The sequence below is a fragment of the Rhea americana genome, unplaced genomic scaffold (assembly GCF_003343005.1).
Source record: "Rhea americana isolate MKP2758 unplaced genomic scaffold, rheAme1 scaffold_22, whole genome shotgun sequence".
NCBI classification, from domain to species: Eukaryota; Metazoa; Chordata; class Aves; order Rheiformes; family Rheidae; genus Rhea; species Rhea americana.
In genome coordinates this window covers 107436-121992 of record NW_028186329.1, presented here as the reverse complement: position 1 = coordinate 121992, position 14557 = coordinate 107436, and the positions used below count along the sequence as shown (strand labels likewise).

Genomic DNA, 14557 nt, shown 5'->3' with positions numbered 1-14557 from the left:
GCCTAACATTTTAAAACTAGCTTTTCTAAAAGTATTCCTAATTACTGTAAAGTGTAATTTTTCAGAGTTACAGAGTTTTACAGAGTTCTGCATTACAGCAGAAACCGTATAAACAGTCTCTTGAGAAAAAGGTGTGGAARGGTAAAAGGAGATGATTAAACTTTTGTGAATATCACGTGCTTTACTTGTTTCTTGTAAAATAATCAARAAAAGGATTAGAGCAAGATCAGATCTGAAGTTCTTTCTTTCCCTGCTTTACTGTGATCAAGCTACTTTGCATACTTGAAATCCATACATGCAGAGGCTGAAATGTGTTCATCCCTTCAGATGAAGGGAAAATGAAGGATATTTTCTCATAGGACAAAGGTTAATATGCGTTTTCTCTCTCTTCCTCTTCTCTCTTATTCTTCCCCATTTGCAGCCTCTGCGATCCCAGATAATGGAAGGAGATCCTGTCTAAAGCTTAAAGTCTTTGTGCGACCGGCAAGTAAGTTCTTCAGATTAAGCTTTTGAGGGTGGCTTTATAGCGCATGCTTTACTGTGTGGTCTGGTAAACAGCAATGAAACTTTTTTTTACTGTTAAATCTTGTGTATCTGTTCTGTATAGCAACATTTGTGTTATGATTTTCATCATATTTTCTTATCATTCTTCATAAAGCTTTGTTTTAATTACATGGCAATTGCTAACTTGTTGTTTCTTAAACTGTTGTACAAATGGAAGACTACTGGCATTTGGACAAGTGCCGCAGACTTTAAAATATAAATATACCTATTTTTATTTAATAAATAGAGAGAAAAAAAGATAGAGAGAAAAAAAGGAAAGTGGGGAGTTTAAGGGTGTCTCACTAACATATTTGGCTGTTATCTCTATTTTTGTTATAGACAGCTGTATGAAAACTATAGGTGTTCATGATCGTGTTTTCGATGTTAACGACAAAGTAGAAAATTCATTAGAACCAGCAGGTTAGTATGCTTAGAGAATCTCTTTTAACAAATGCGTCTATCCCTCTGGGCTTCAGTACTTTTTTTCCTCTCCTCTCTGCATGCTTTGCATGGTATAACTGCTCTGCTTCTGCGCATTTCTAGCAGTGCTAATATCACTTATGGTATATTTCCTGTATCCTTGTTTAATGCAGGGGAGGAAAAATGCTGCTTTATTTGTCTTTTTGGGTGATGTGGTTTAATAAAACGCGGTATGTGCCAGTGTAAAAWTTCCACCGGTCTCCTGAAGTCACTGGCCCTTCCATGGCAAACACCCAGCATGCTGGCCAAGCACCCTGTTTACTAACAGGACCCAAAGTGTTAGACATCGAGTCAGTGGGTGTACTGTTGGTCATGTGCTAGCCAAAGACTTTCAAAACCAACAGAACCTCTGCTTGTTCCACGTTAGTGCATGATGCGGGCATGTGAGTGATAGAGTCAGCGTTTAAGAACATGAGTCCTTTAAAATAGTAAATATTTTGTGTGTATTTGATTAGACCGAGTATTGTATTTTACTTACATATGCACACACAGACCCACATACTTGTATATACAAGTTCCCATCYGTATTTTACTGGAGCAAACTTAGGCTAACTTAGGAGACTGCATGTATATGTGTGTATGACTCAGCTCTGTGACAGATAGGAACATGCTTAATTCCAGGGGTGTGAGTAATCCCACCAACTTCAATGGTATGGCTCTTGACATTGAAATTAAGTGAGTATGTAGGGAAAGTATTTGCATTAGTATTTATGTGTTTGCTGTATATGTACCTACACACTATTCATTCAAGCCTCAAAAATAGTATGAAGTTAAATAAACAAGTTATACTAGAAAAAATTACACATATATACCGGTAAGTTCATACCCTGAAGAACAGATTACCAAGATCTTTTTCCCTTTTAGGTTATTTGAAAGGGAATTTTCCCTTTGGAATGAAGCAATGTGTTATKTCTTCTTGCTCTTTGTTACCCTGGATTATACTTGCTGATCCTTTAAATAAGAATCATTATTTATTTAAGTAAGAATTTAAATAAGACTTTAACAAGTTATCCAGTTAGAATGATTTACTTATAAATGTACAGTAGGTTTCATTATTTTTCTTGAAGAGGATTTTGAACTTTCCTAAATATTTTGTTGTTGAGAATAGGATGTTCTCTAAGCAAATCTAAATGTAAGCAAAACATGTTTATAGTAGAGATACATTTGTGCTTTTATTAGTAGTAGTATCCTTCTAGAGCAGGAATTTGAGACAGTCGTTCCCTACCTCTAGGTAACCTATGAGTCTAGCACTCAATGTGCTCTTTTGCATTTTGTGATTTGGTGAATATGGGCTAAATAATGTATATCCCTCCTGTTATTGGCCTGCAAGAGAAAGCCTCATCTGAGTAATGAACACAGGATCTTAAGGAACTTACTGAGCGTTTTTGTTTTGTTTGTTTGTTTTTCCCAACACTGCCGATCACTTCCCGATCAGATGGCAATACCTAGTTAGCATGGTCACAAAATTATCGTTAGAAAGCATCAGGCAGAAGAGGGAACCGAAATCCTACAAAGAACATTCTGCAAACTGAGATGAGGCAGCACGTGCAGGGGAAGCAATACCCTTAATAAGACAGCAGAACGTTCCCGTTCCTGAGAGCAGCGTGTATTTGCGTTATTATTTGAACCAGTCTCTGTCCAGTAATCAGTCGTGCCCAGACCTGCCAGCTGCTGTCACGCTTTCCTGTTATTAGGCTGTTAGACTTCCAGCTGCCCCAGTGACTCCTGTTGCATGTGGTCTGTGCTGTGTACTAATTCACCTGTCTCTGGCATGTGTCTTCTGTGTGTGCGCTCCCGCCTCGCCTGCCACTACCTTCCCTGCTGGTGGACAGAAGATTTGGGAGGCAGCAGGGGCACGTTCTGCAGATCACTTGCTATAGCAGGTCTTCTAAAAATTGCCCTTTGCGTGATTTTTGAACTTCCGTAATTTCACWTTTTTTGTTCAGGGGAATTGTAGGAAGCCGATCTGTAGAAATTGCTCTTATTTCAGAAGTCATGAAAGTAAATAGCCCTTTTCCTGTCCTCCCCTTCTCTTCCTACTTAATAAAAAAGTCCCTAAAATAAAAATTGTAGCTGTGCATATCTGGAAAAATTATACTTGAAGCATATGATGTAAAGCTATGTGATCTGGAAAATTCATGGCTGTCAAAATAATCTTTTCTAATTATTACTAGCATTCCCTGTATTTAGCAGTGACCTTCCAGATTTTACTAGTGAATTTTGTCCTCTTCATCACTTACCTTCAGTGTTAAAATAAGCCAAAAACTTCCTCCTAAGTGTTTAAGATTGCACAGTGTTATAACTGTGCGTCTCTAAGGAAATTCATATTTGTAAAGTGATTTTGAGGACTACACATGAAAAGTGTGCTCTAATATACAATTGCAAAGAGACCTTGGGACTGCTTTGACAGAAAACCCAGATGGTTCCTTGAAAAGAATCCCTTAAAGTTACATGAAAATGAATTCTGCTGTGAAGAATGACTTTATAAAAATGGCATCGTAGATGATCTCCATATTTTTTATTTAAAAAGTAGTCCTCTTAATTTAGAGGTCTTTTCGGTTCAGTCTTTTTTAGCAGTAGCCAGGATTCAGAGAGGAGTAGAATTTATCACTGCTCTATACCGTTTCTGACCCACTATGTTTCAGTGCTGACTCATGCATGTATTGGGACAGAACTGTTGACGTTCAATGTTGCAAATTAGAGAGAGGCCAATAATTCACACTCACCTGCAATTCCACTGATGATGCAAGAGGTGGAAGATAACTCTCATCATTTCCCCTCCTTTAGTTTTGGTTCATCAGTAGTGAGTAAGTGTTTCCAGTCTGAACACACCTTATTTATTGAAGAAGGTAGGACTGAGAGTTAAAACAGTCTAGGAATTTCCAGCAGAAAAATATCACTGTGATTTAATTGGGAAGCCGCTCTTGCAAAATACTGTGTTCTGATTGTAGGGTCACGCAGGTACAAGTGTGTAACTAGCAAGTGAAATACGATACAGCTTTTGGTTCTGACAAGCGCTGGAGCTAGCACGATTTTAAACATCTAGAATTAACTGAAAGTTTTAGGGCCCTTTGGAATCGCTCTGAAGGAAAGACACTGCGGCCTTATTCAGGGCTTAAGTCTTGGGGAGATTCTCCCTGCCGTGCATTTGCAAGGAACTGTAACTGTAGGAATTCCAGTCAGTCTGTCCCCCTGCTTTTAGTGAGTCTTTCATCTGGCGAATAATTTTGTCCCTTTCTTACGAAGGTAAAAAGATTTGCAACCGATCACTGCTTGCTCTTCGTGCAGCTACCTYGTACCATTCTGAAGGCATGGTTGATAAGTCTGATACAACTGTAGCATCAATTAACGCTGCCAAGCATGGGGTAGATTGCTAAGCCAATTTACCGTGCACTTTCCAGTGATACCAGACTGACGCTGAAGAGCCAATTAGCCTAAATTATCCGGAGTGCTCTACCTGCTAGGTGTCGTAGGCATTAAGGGGGGGGGCTTGTTTCTAACTTAACACTAAGTAACTTAAAAGGCTCCATTTCAAAAGCTGTGCGGTGTTCTTAGTCCTGTGACTCCTGCTTCTCTTGGTGCCTTTAATTGGAATTGCACAGCTCCCGCCCGGAGTAATCCTGCTAATGTAATTTGTTGAGATGGGAACTGCGAGGCAGACGTATCGTAGGTATGTAGACACCTCTCATGGAATGGAGAGGCTTAGTACATTAAGTAGGAGATAATGTTAATTCTCCTGAAAACTTAGGCACTCGAAAAAAACTTAGGAATACAATTTGAAGCCACTTCACTCTCCCTAGAAAGGTAGAGCTGATTTCATTCATTTAATATGAAGAAGATTCAAACCCGGAGCTGACTTTTTATGGCAGGCTTCGGACAGATAACAGGTGAAATAGCCAAATTGGATAAGTGTGGATGTGGAGGATTTTATAAAGAAAAATACTGCACCTTTAACAACACTGGAGTTGTATTTGACTTACCTATGTTTTTTATGAAACAAAGTATGGCTCTAATGCTAATATATATATATATATATATATATATATTTTTTTATATATATATATATATATATAAATTTAATTTAGAAAACTAAACAGCTTTATATAGTATCAGAAATTTAGTGGGATATTTTCTACTGTATTCTTTTCTGCCACTAACATAAGCATGTTTTTCCAACAAAGCTGGTTCTTTTTTTCATTAGTTTTAGCAGCGTATATGTGAATTTGTTTTCTGTAACATAAAAAGTAAGCTGTTACCTATGAGATTTTTTTTCAGATTGTATATGTATTCTCTAAAATCAGATTGTATGTGTTAGCCTTAAAAATTATGTTTCAAGAAAGAGAGGCTGGTGTCATATCCCCTGGGTATCCCAAAATGCAGTATACTTCAGTGGAAATTTTATGTGTGGAAGTAGACTGTATGCACAGGCTTATGGACTATCATTTCAAATTTAGGAGTCAAAATCTGTAACTCGGTAAGGGGATTAACTTTGAAATGAATTCTGAGCATGTTCAGCTGCTCCTCAAGCTCTTTTGAAAATCAGGTATTTTTATTTAGCTGGCTAGCTATTGACTTTGCTTGCTAATGAGCCGTCCAAAGCTAGAGCTACAGTATTTTATAACAGGAGGAATCTTTCATTCCTCAGTCTGTTGAAATCGGACTTACTTTCTGCTCCTCTGGTCTTCAGTGGGAGTTTTGCCARTAAGAAATGCAGGACTTGGCCCCAAGTTGGTTACATAATGAGATATTACACGGTTGTGAAAGTCAATGACAGCACAAGGTTCATTGCCCTATTTCATAAAGGCACCGAAATCTACTTACAGTTGTCGGCTCAGTGAGAGTTTATTAAGGATGCAAAATCTCATTGGAATGTATGCTTTCTGTTTGAACAGATGATACCGTACATGAGTCAGCCGAGCCATCCCGTGGTGAGAACGCGGCACAGACACCGAGGATACCCAGTCGGCTTTTGGCAACTCTTTTGTTCCTCCTGGCAATGCTTTTGATATTATAGCACAGTATGCTCCAGCAACCTGTCGCAGAAAATATCAGGGTCTTGGAACATCAAAGATCCACCTAACTTCTCATCCCAAGAAAGGGACTTTATATTGGTTTTGCAGATGTCAAATTGTTATTTTTTCTTTTCCCTTTTTTCCCCTTTCAGCTTGAACTCTGAGCAAGAATTTGAGGGGAATAACTAGTTTCAGCACCCATCCCTACCCTGTGACTTTCTTAACCCCTCCAAACAAATAAAAGGACTCCAAATGAAAATGCCAAATTATAATAGTGACACTAGTGATTCTTATTTTCCTCTGCGTTCTCCTTTAAGAAGTCACCTCTGTTAGCTCACTGTGTCATCTGTTTGTGGACAAGGAAGAATAGTGGCAGATGCAGTCAGTGAAGGATAAGGAAATTCAATGAAAGCCTGAGAAAGATTTACTCTCCGATAGAATATTTATGCCTTCTCATTCAGCGCTGTAAGATGATCATGCAAGGCATCGTGTCACCATGTCAGGACTGGAGGGGGAGATATTAACCATAGATATAATATTACACCATTTCCTCTAGAAGTTTCTAAATGAACAAGCTTCTAAAAGGAAAAAAGACAATGTTTCTTATAGGACTGCCTTGAAACATCTTTGACAGTAAAATTTGTGCTTAGCAGTAGAAATGCTGTCTTTGGTGAGAGGAAGAAGTTAATATTTAGGAATGCTAGGACACAGCAGGCAAGGTCAGATTTAGAAAACTTCACTGGGGGTGTGAGTGCCTCTGTTATTTCTGTTTAAGTGGATAGTGCACACCAGATTATTTTATTTCAAAACAGATCACCATGGTGCTACAATTTTTTTTTCTTGAAATGCAAAGAGGCATTTTTGAGAATAAAGTGACCTTCCCCAGCACTGACTTTAGTAGCTGATAGCCTTGGATGCTGCTCTGGGTGTGATAATACATGCTAAGAGAGGACATCAGTGGCCAGAGGAAGCCTGTTTGGGACACAGGATCTTCAGTGTGCTCTTGATTTGTCTCCCCTGCAAGTTCCTCAGTCATGGGAATAAAACACAAGTAGAAGACGCCAGGACAGTCTAGTAGCATTGTTTGGTGGGGGAAAGAAAAGAAGTGTGGAATATGAATTCAAGTGTTGATTTTATATCTTTTCCCCATTCCAGCACAATTTGAAGAGTAGAGGAAACGTGTTTATCAGCAGGAGATAAACTAGATGGGCTCCCAAAGACTTAACAAAATATTTTTTTAAAAATCCACTAGAATAGAAAATACGTTATTTAGATATACTTTATGCTGAGAGTGAGTATATATGCTTGTCCTATTTAAACTTGTGAGAGAAGTGGTAGCCCTTGATGCAATTAGGATATGGGACTGTCTTGTTTGATGGAATTGAGAGGGACCCTGTTTAAGGAATCCGAACCTTGGCTAAGGTAGAACGTGAAAAAATCACCTGCCAGGAAATGCAAGCCTTGGGGTATTTTTTTGGCAAGGCTGCCATGAAATTTGAACTGCAAAGCGTAATCAGGGAAATATCAGACCAACACTGAAACAAAGCTTTTCTAGCAGAAACTGTGATAATTATGTTAAATGCGAAACAAAATACGGAACACATCCAAACAAAACAAGGATTTTCTGTATTAATTCTGAAGAAAACGTCTGGCATCACAAAATTGAGTGATGCCATTTATGGACAGCGTTTTGTGATTTTTGTTGTTACTGTTTTTAAACAAAGAAAAGCTTTCCTGAACTTGTAAGCAGCCTGTTATTCAAGGAAGGAGGAAAGGGGCTAAGATGTTAAGATGCAAAGGGAGGTTGTATGCATATTAAACTAAAATCTGGGCTTGCCTGATACCGTACAGTATGGCAAGTAATGCAGGGCCTGCACCTATGGTAGGAATCCAGGAAATTTCCTCTAGTATCAAGCACATGCAATGAAGAGAGGCTATCCAAACACAGATGGAAGTCGTCATCTCATTGCAGTCTAGTTGGAACTCTTCTGTCAATGATGTATATGTGCTTGTTGCATGTGCTACTACTACTTCTGGGTGGGAATTAAAGAGTTTTGGAAGAGGTGAGCTTGAGGATCAAAATGCACCTTATCGAATGGGTTATTAATCAAAGTACAGATAGGTATCCATATTAAAATAATTCGTAGCAATTGTAGACAGTCATACTAACAGTGACAATTTCATTTAGATATGGTGACCTTATTTTTCATCCTTAGTCTCTAAATGATGTTGGACTTTGAGATGTACATTTATTCGCAGCAAGTTTTCTCCGCTACTGTTACTCATGGTGAAATTCAGCCCTGCGCTTCATCATATAGCTGTGCTAATTAGATGAGCAATAGCAGCCAACAGGCAGATCCCTGCATTACGGAATGACAACAAGATTACTAGACATCAGTTTGATACTTGATGGCATCAGGCAATCCCACTCATACCAAGTAAATAAATGTTGATGGATTTTATGTTGAGTTGGAAATCTTCTGGATTCTTTGAAGGATGTTGATGTGGCTCATAAGCAGATTTCTGCTCCCCTCCCCTTTACCCCATCTGAAGTCTGAGGGACTGGCTCTCTCTCAGTCTAGGTAGTTCACCCCTGTGACCTGCACTCCTGGTTGCCAAGGGCATTGCAACGTGAAGCAGGGAAATATGGATCAGTCAGTTTAGTGGATACTGTGTATCCTTTAATAGACAAGGTAACATTTCGTGTTAGTTTAGAATATTGTTTTGTACTGTACTTTCTTGGATGGCAAAGGAAAGACGATTAAGACTTAAAGCTATGTTCTTTAAATTCTGTATTATTAGCAACCTCTGTTGTATATAGTGTTTGATAATAAAGTATTAATTTGATTCTTATGTCTTTTGTAAGTGAGAACAATAGACTTTCAGGATATTAAAATCACGCATTGATTACAAGACAGAGCTTTGAAGCATCAAGTGTGATCATGGCTGAGAACTGAGTGACAAGTGGCCATGACACCACAGCATACAGGACTCATCTGTGAAAATCGTTCATCTATTGCAAGACTTCACAATGTCAAGACCTGGAACATGACTTTTGATGATCAATGTTTTGTCCTCAGTGTTTAAAGGTCTGATGTTGGAGCCCTGTGGTTTCTGTGTTAGTTTTTTGTTCTTTTTTTATCATGTTTGTTTCTAAAAAGGCTTTGGGGACCTAACAACTCTTCTATTCTTTTGTTTCTCTCTTTTTTCTTTTTAAACCTTTTTTTTCCCTCTTTTCCTTCTGATTTTTGTTTCCATGAGTAGTTTTTACAGAAAGGATCTTGCCAGTGTCATGTGTGATATGTGTGCATACTTGATTCCAAAACAACTAGAGACAACTTCAGGAGGGATCAAACGTAGATTATTTCTTTTCCAGTGTAAGTATGGAAAGAAAAGGGTTGTATTTKTACCTGTTGATTCTCACCCCTAGCCCTTAAAACTGAACTTTATCCATTGCCTTGTSAGAGCAATGGTTCAGTCACTTTCAGAGACTTAGAAAAGAGCATTAACTCCTCCCCTCCTTTCATTACGCTTGGATTTTGTACTCACTAGTTTTATTATACAACTCTCCACACTTCTCTCTCCTCTTCCTGCCCTTCCTCCTCTYCCCCTTCTTTCTTTTAATTTTTTTATTTTTTTTATTTGGAGCTGTGAATGGGCAGATCTGTTTCTGGTCTGGCATCACTGAGTTTTTCCCATGCATTCGCCCCCGAGCTTCTCGGGTGTGAGACAAATCTCCCTACAATAGGCTTGTTGCCATTGTCTGTACAGTTTAATAGATGCTGGCATGTTGGAGGTTACCCATGAGTCTGCGAAATCCGCTTTCCGTGCTTACTCTTGACACCCCATTGAAGCCACTCATTGTGTGTGCATCTGGGTATGAAAGTCCAGCTCAGTGTGGTCCTGTGCTTGTACTGCCCTGCTTTGCAGTTTCTTTGCACTTATTCATTGAGTGCTGTTTTTGAAATGCTTACATTATATGAACTTAAAATGTAAAAAAAAAAAAAAAAAAAAAAAACCCAAAAACCCAACCCCTTGCCCCATAAGATCTGTATTTGTATATACACGTGTCCGTACAATTATACTTAAATAAAATTAAAGATTTTCATCATTTTAATTGGTTTTCTTAAGCTACATTTTGTTCATTGAATTATGCCTTTATTTTAAAGTCTGTTTGTACCTGCCTTATGTATCTGTGAGCAGTGGAAAGCAATGAGTGGGAAAGGTTATACAGTTTGAAGAAGGCATTTGGGTACAATGACTGACTACCTAGGGCACCAGTGTCTTGGCTAATTTAAAGTCTGGCTGCTCTGCTTCACTTTTTTTAAAATGTATTCATAGCCTTTCCAAATACTTAGGTGACTAAGGAAGAGTGTCGACCAAGTKCTAGAGTGTTGTATGGTTTCCATCACTGCTTTTGCCCTTCTCTGGGCCTCCAGAGCAGTCTTCCTTACTCCRCTGGGTAACCCAATGTTTATATGGTTTAGCTCTTGCTTCTTGAGGAACAGAACCAGTCCTAAAGGTATGCAAACAGGGCGGTTGCACGTGGTGCCTCTCTACCCAGGATGCCCCTCTGACTGACAAAGATGTGGGGTTAGAAATGGCTTAAAAATCTTAATCGATTATTTTTATTTAAGAAAAGGAAAAGAAGGGGCGAGAGCGGTGGGAGCCTCACGGATAGGAGAATTTGAGCAATGGTGCCTCCTGAAGGRAAGAGGAGGAATGGAAGCAACTAATTGGATCTCTATTTCTCCTCCCCCTCCTTGCCTCCCCTGCCCCCAGCAGTTGCTGTAGTGCCTCTGAAAAAGCATGAGACTGGATTGGCCTTGACTTGTGTTTTAGTTGGAAGTGGTTGTCTATGATGGTGCCCTTTCACTAATCACATGGTAGGTACAGTGGTTTAACCTGAGAAAGGAGGTTATAGGAGGTGGGGGCACACACTGAAACCTCTAATACATGCACCATGTATTCAAAACACAGCTTTAATTACATCATGTTAGCATTAAACTTATCGAAAGCTTTTTATTACATTTAATTAGTTGACAGGGCAGCAAATACTAATTATAACTTACTGTAACCTCCTTTACAAATGAGGAGTGACAGCTTGGTGAGAAGTGTATGCGAGTGTTTGATAGAAAGAACTGATGCACCGGACTTTCTCCTCTGGAGCTGTTACAAGCAGGGCAGGATTATAAGTGACACATGTTCAGTATGTCTTAACATAATAGCCGTGTCCAGAAAATATCCTGCGGTTTGACACGCTTAATAGCCTTTGCTCAGAAGACACTCTGCTTTTGCTGAGAATGGTATTTGATTTCATTTTTYTGCATTAGTGCGCACAATGGGCCTTTGTGTTCCCTCATCTTTCCCTCTGCAGAGTAATTCTGCTCGCAGAGTACCTCTGAGGGCATTCGTAGGAATGGCCAGGCATGCATCATGCCGCTATGATGCAGTTATGTGCCAACATGYTTTTATTACTTTGAAACAAAACTTCAGTTTGTATAGGTTAGGGATGTGGCAACCCAATGGGATGGTCAGAGCTTTTACAGGCTTTAATGGCAAAGGACTGAAAAGTACCTCCTTCCGTGTAAGTCTTATTTTCATTAGCATTTGCCCATGTTAGGAAATCTAGTTTAAAACATGATCTCTACTTTGTATTACAGGTGCGTGCCTCAGCTCAGATCGAGACTCCGTCTCCATTGTAAAAGCTGCCGTACAGGCTGCTCTTGTAATTAGCCAGCTATTCATGACCTAGGGTTTTTAGGATCATTTTGCTTCACTGCTATGAATGAAGGGGAGCTGGGATACTATCAATTTAAATTTGTGGTTTAAGCAGTCCTTTAGAAAAAAAAAAAGTACAAGTGATATTGCAGAAGTGTAGAAGGTCTAAAGAGAGTTTTTGCTTTGCCCCCCTCCTCAATAAAACTGCTAGCTCACTGATACTATCAATCATGTTTAATTCAGAAGAATTCAGACCACAGCATAATTCCAGCAATCATWAGCACATCTCAAAATGCTATTTTTTCCTGTGATAGTTTTTCAGGCAAGTGTTCATCTTACTTGTTTTTGCAAGGACGAGTATAAATGAAAGAAGTTGGAAGGAGACAAGCTCGATGTCTACCTTGGGCAAAAAGAGGAAGCGTTTTGTGTTTTGGCTAGAACTATACGAAAACATACATGGTGTTCAGGATCCAGCTTGCAGAGCRCTTCCTATACCCTTATCCATCCTGTGATATAGTTCTGAAGTAAAGGARGGAAACTGTCTTTTTCTTTCTGCATATACAATCCTGAGTGCATTCTTCTTACACGGTTTATCTTTCCGTTATCACGTTCAAAGCATGCTCTACCTAAGTGCTGTTTTCTGGAAGACACTTTCCAACTTAGTCGTTTATATTTTCCTGTACTCATGTTAACATTTAAACATGCTTTGTTATCCACAGATAAAACTGCTGTTGGAAAAACTGAAGTTTTTGTCTGGATGGTATTTGTAAAAGGAAAGGTCAAGTGAATCAATAGGATACTGTATATATAAGCATCCCTCTGTTACTTGTACTGCTGAGAACCGATAGTGCCTTTTGTTCTCGTGTACTGTAACTTGAAGTATCTTAACTAACAGGTCATCTAATCACTGGCCACCTAGTCAGAAGCAGAAGGTGAGGAGGAATTTTTTGGTTTTCATCTCTTTACTATTGCCCTACCTACAGCAAAACAAAGCAAGAAAAAAAAACTAGAAATTGAATGCGACAAAAGCAAAGCTCTTTCTAAAATGGCAACCCTGAGGTGACACTGAAGTGCTGTTTCTTTCATAGTCAGTGATTGGGAATAAATGGAGTGCTACATACCTCAAACTGCTAGCTGTGGTCCTGCTGGGACCCTGCCTGAGGAGATTCAGAGGAATCAGGCCCTTGGCTTGGTGTGAGTGCTTCAGTGGAAACTTGGCACGTTGTGCGTCACATAGCGCTGCATGTATCCTGACCCTTGGCTTGCTGCAATGGGCATGGAGAAAGGCAGAGGGGGAAAGACAGCTCATTCGGTTCCAGACATCTCCTTAGTAGCAGCAAGAAGAAGATCACAGAGGAAAGGAAATTGCTGTGGGGGTGAGCTGTCCATGAGTAGAAGTCTTGCTTACTTGTTGAAATACATAAAAACATYAGATAAGAAGCCTGCAAGGTACCAGATTGCATTTTCTAGATGCACTCCTCTGGCCAAGCACTATTCTCATGGAAGTCAGGGAAAGATTTAGCATTCAATTAGGAAGACATTGATCAGTTTTGAAAATCCATCAGCATTTAAAAACATACAGTTCACCATTGTCGTTAATTATTTATGGCTGGGTGCTTTAGTGAGAAGTTAGAAAAAAAAAAGAAGAGATGACCTACAGGTCAGAGATAACGGCTGTATGTCAGACAGATTCAATGAGTGAAAGCTGTAGCCTCTCCACGCAGTACAGAAGAGTAAGGACTACTGCTGACTGCTAGATTTGACCTGTTCCATTACTTTTGTCTCACTTGGAATTGATTTATACTTTCTTCCTCGAGAGTGAGTTTGAAGAAATGCTTTGTTAGAAGGACTTTATGTTTTAAGAAGCTATAGCATAAAACGATAGTTTATAGCTATGGATTGTGAACACATACTTTTAGGTCGAGTAACCTAGCCATTCCAAAACYGAAAAACCTGCAAAGTTCGCACTCTGCAAAGCTCCTCCAGACAGCATCTGGAGCCCATGGTTTTGCTCATGCTTTTAAATGATCAAGCTCTGGTGAGAGGTCTCCTCTACTTACTGTGCGTTCTGTGTAGCGAATACTTTAATYGTGATTTTAAAGCTTGGTTTGGAGAATGTTTTTTTTTTTTTTCGGTATTATCCTTGCCATCAAAAAGATACGAATGCTGAATGGGGAGTGCAGAGCACAAATAAACTAACTTTTAGGAGGCAGGATACAGCTGCAGTTCCATTAGGAACACTGCAAAGAACAGGCTGGCTGCTCTGCCTTAAAAAGGAACAAACAGAGCTTGAATCATGCATGATGTTAATCGTTAGACATCAGATGTGAGGCCCWATGAACCCATGCAGTGATGCCTATCAGGCTTTGTATATTAGTTTTACAACATCCTGCTTCCTGCACATACTTGCGTTGCAAAAGGCTTTGTGTTCCCCTTCACACAAAAGCCAAAATGACTGTGGATATCATACCTGCTAGTGAGTACCTGCCCTTTTTGTTGCTGCTTATTTAATTAATTATTCTGCATTGATTTGCAGAAAAAAAAAAAAAAAAAAAAAAAAAAAACTGCGCACAGTTCCTGTGCTCCGGTCTCATTAGCCAGCTTTCCTCAAAACTCTTGTACTCCAGAGAAGTTTTGCCGAGTGGCTAAATGAAATGCACACAGTATGAATATGTATTATGTTTTAATGATGGGGTTTTTTGCATCTATGAATAATAAAGATTTTAACGAGAACAGATAACGAGCTCGGTGCCAAACAGCAAAGTGGTTAATACAGCAGCCCCTTGGTGCGGGGGCTCCAC

General features: G+C 39.3%; 1 protein-coding gene across 1 annotated transcript in view; it reads left to right on the top strand.

Annotated features, from left to right (window-relative positions):
- The window catches only part of EFNA5 (ephrin A5), a 41010-nt gene extending 30858 nt beyond the window's left edge, over positions 1 to 10152 (top strand). Inside the window, exons 3-5 of the mRNA XM_085305336.1 lie at positions 422 to 487; positions 883 to 963; positions 5916 to 10152. Coding sequence (XP_085161462.1) covers positions 422 to 487; positions 883 to 963; positions 5916 to 6037 — 269 coding nt within the window. The 3' untranslated portion in view covers positions 6038 to 10152. The remainder of the gene's footprint in view (positions 1 to 421; positions 488 to 882; positions 964 to 5915) is intronic.
- The last annotated feature ends 4405 nt before the right edge of the window (positions 10153 to 14557 follow it).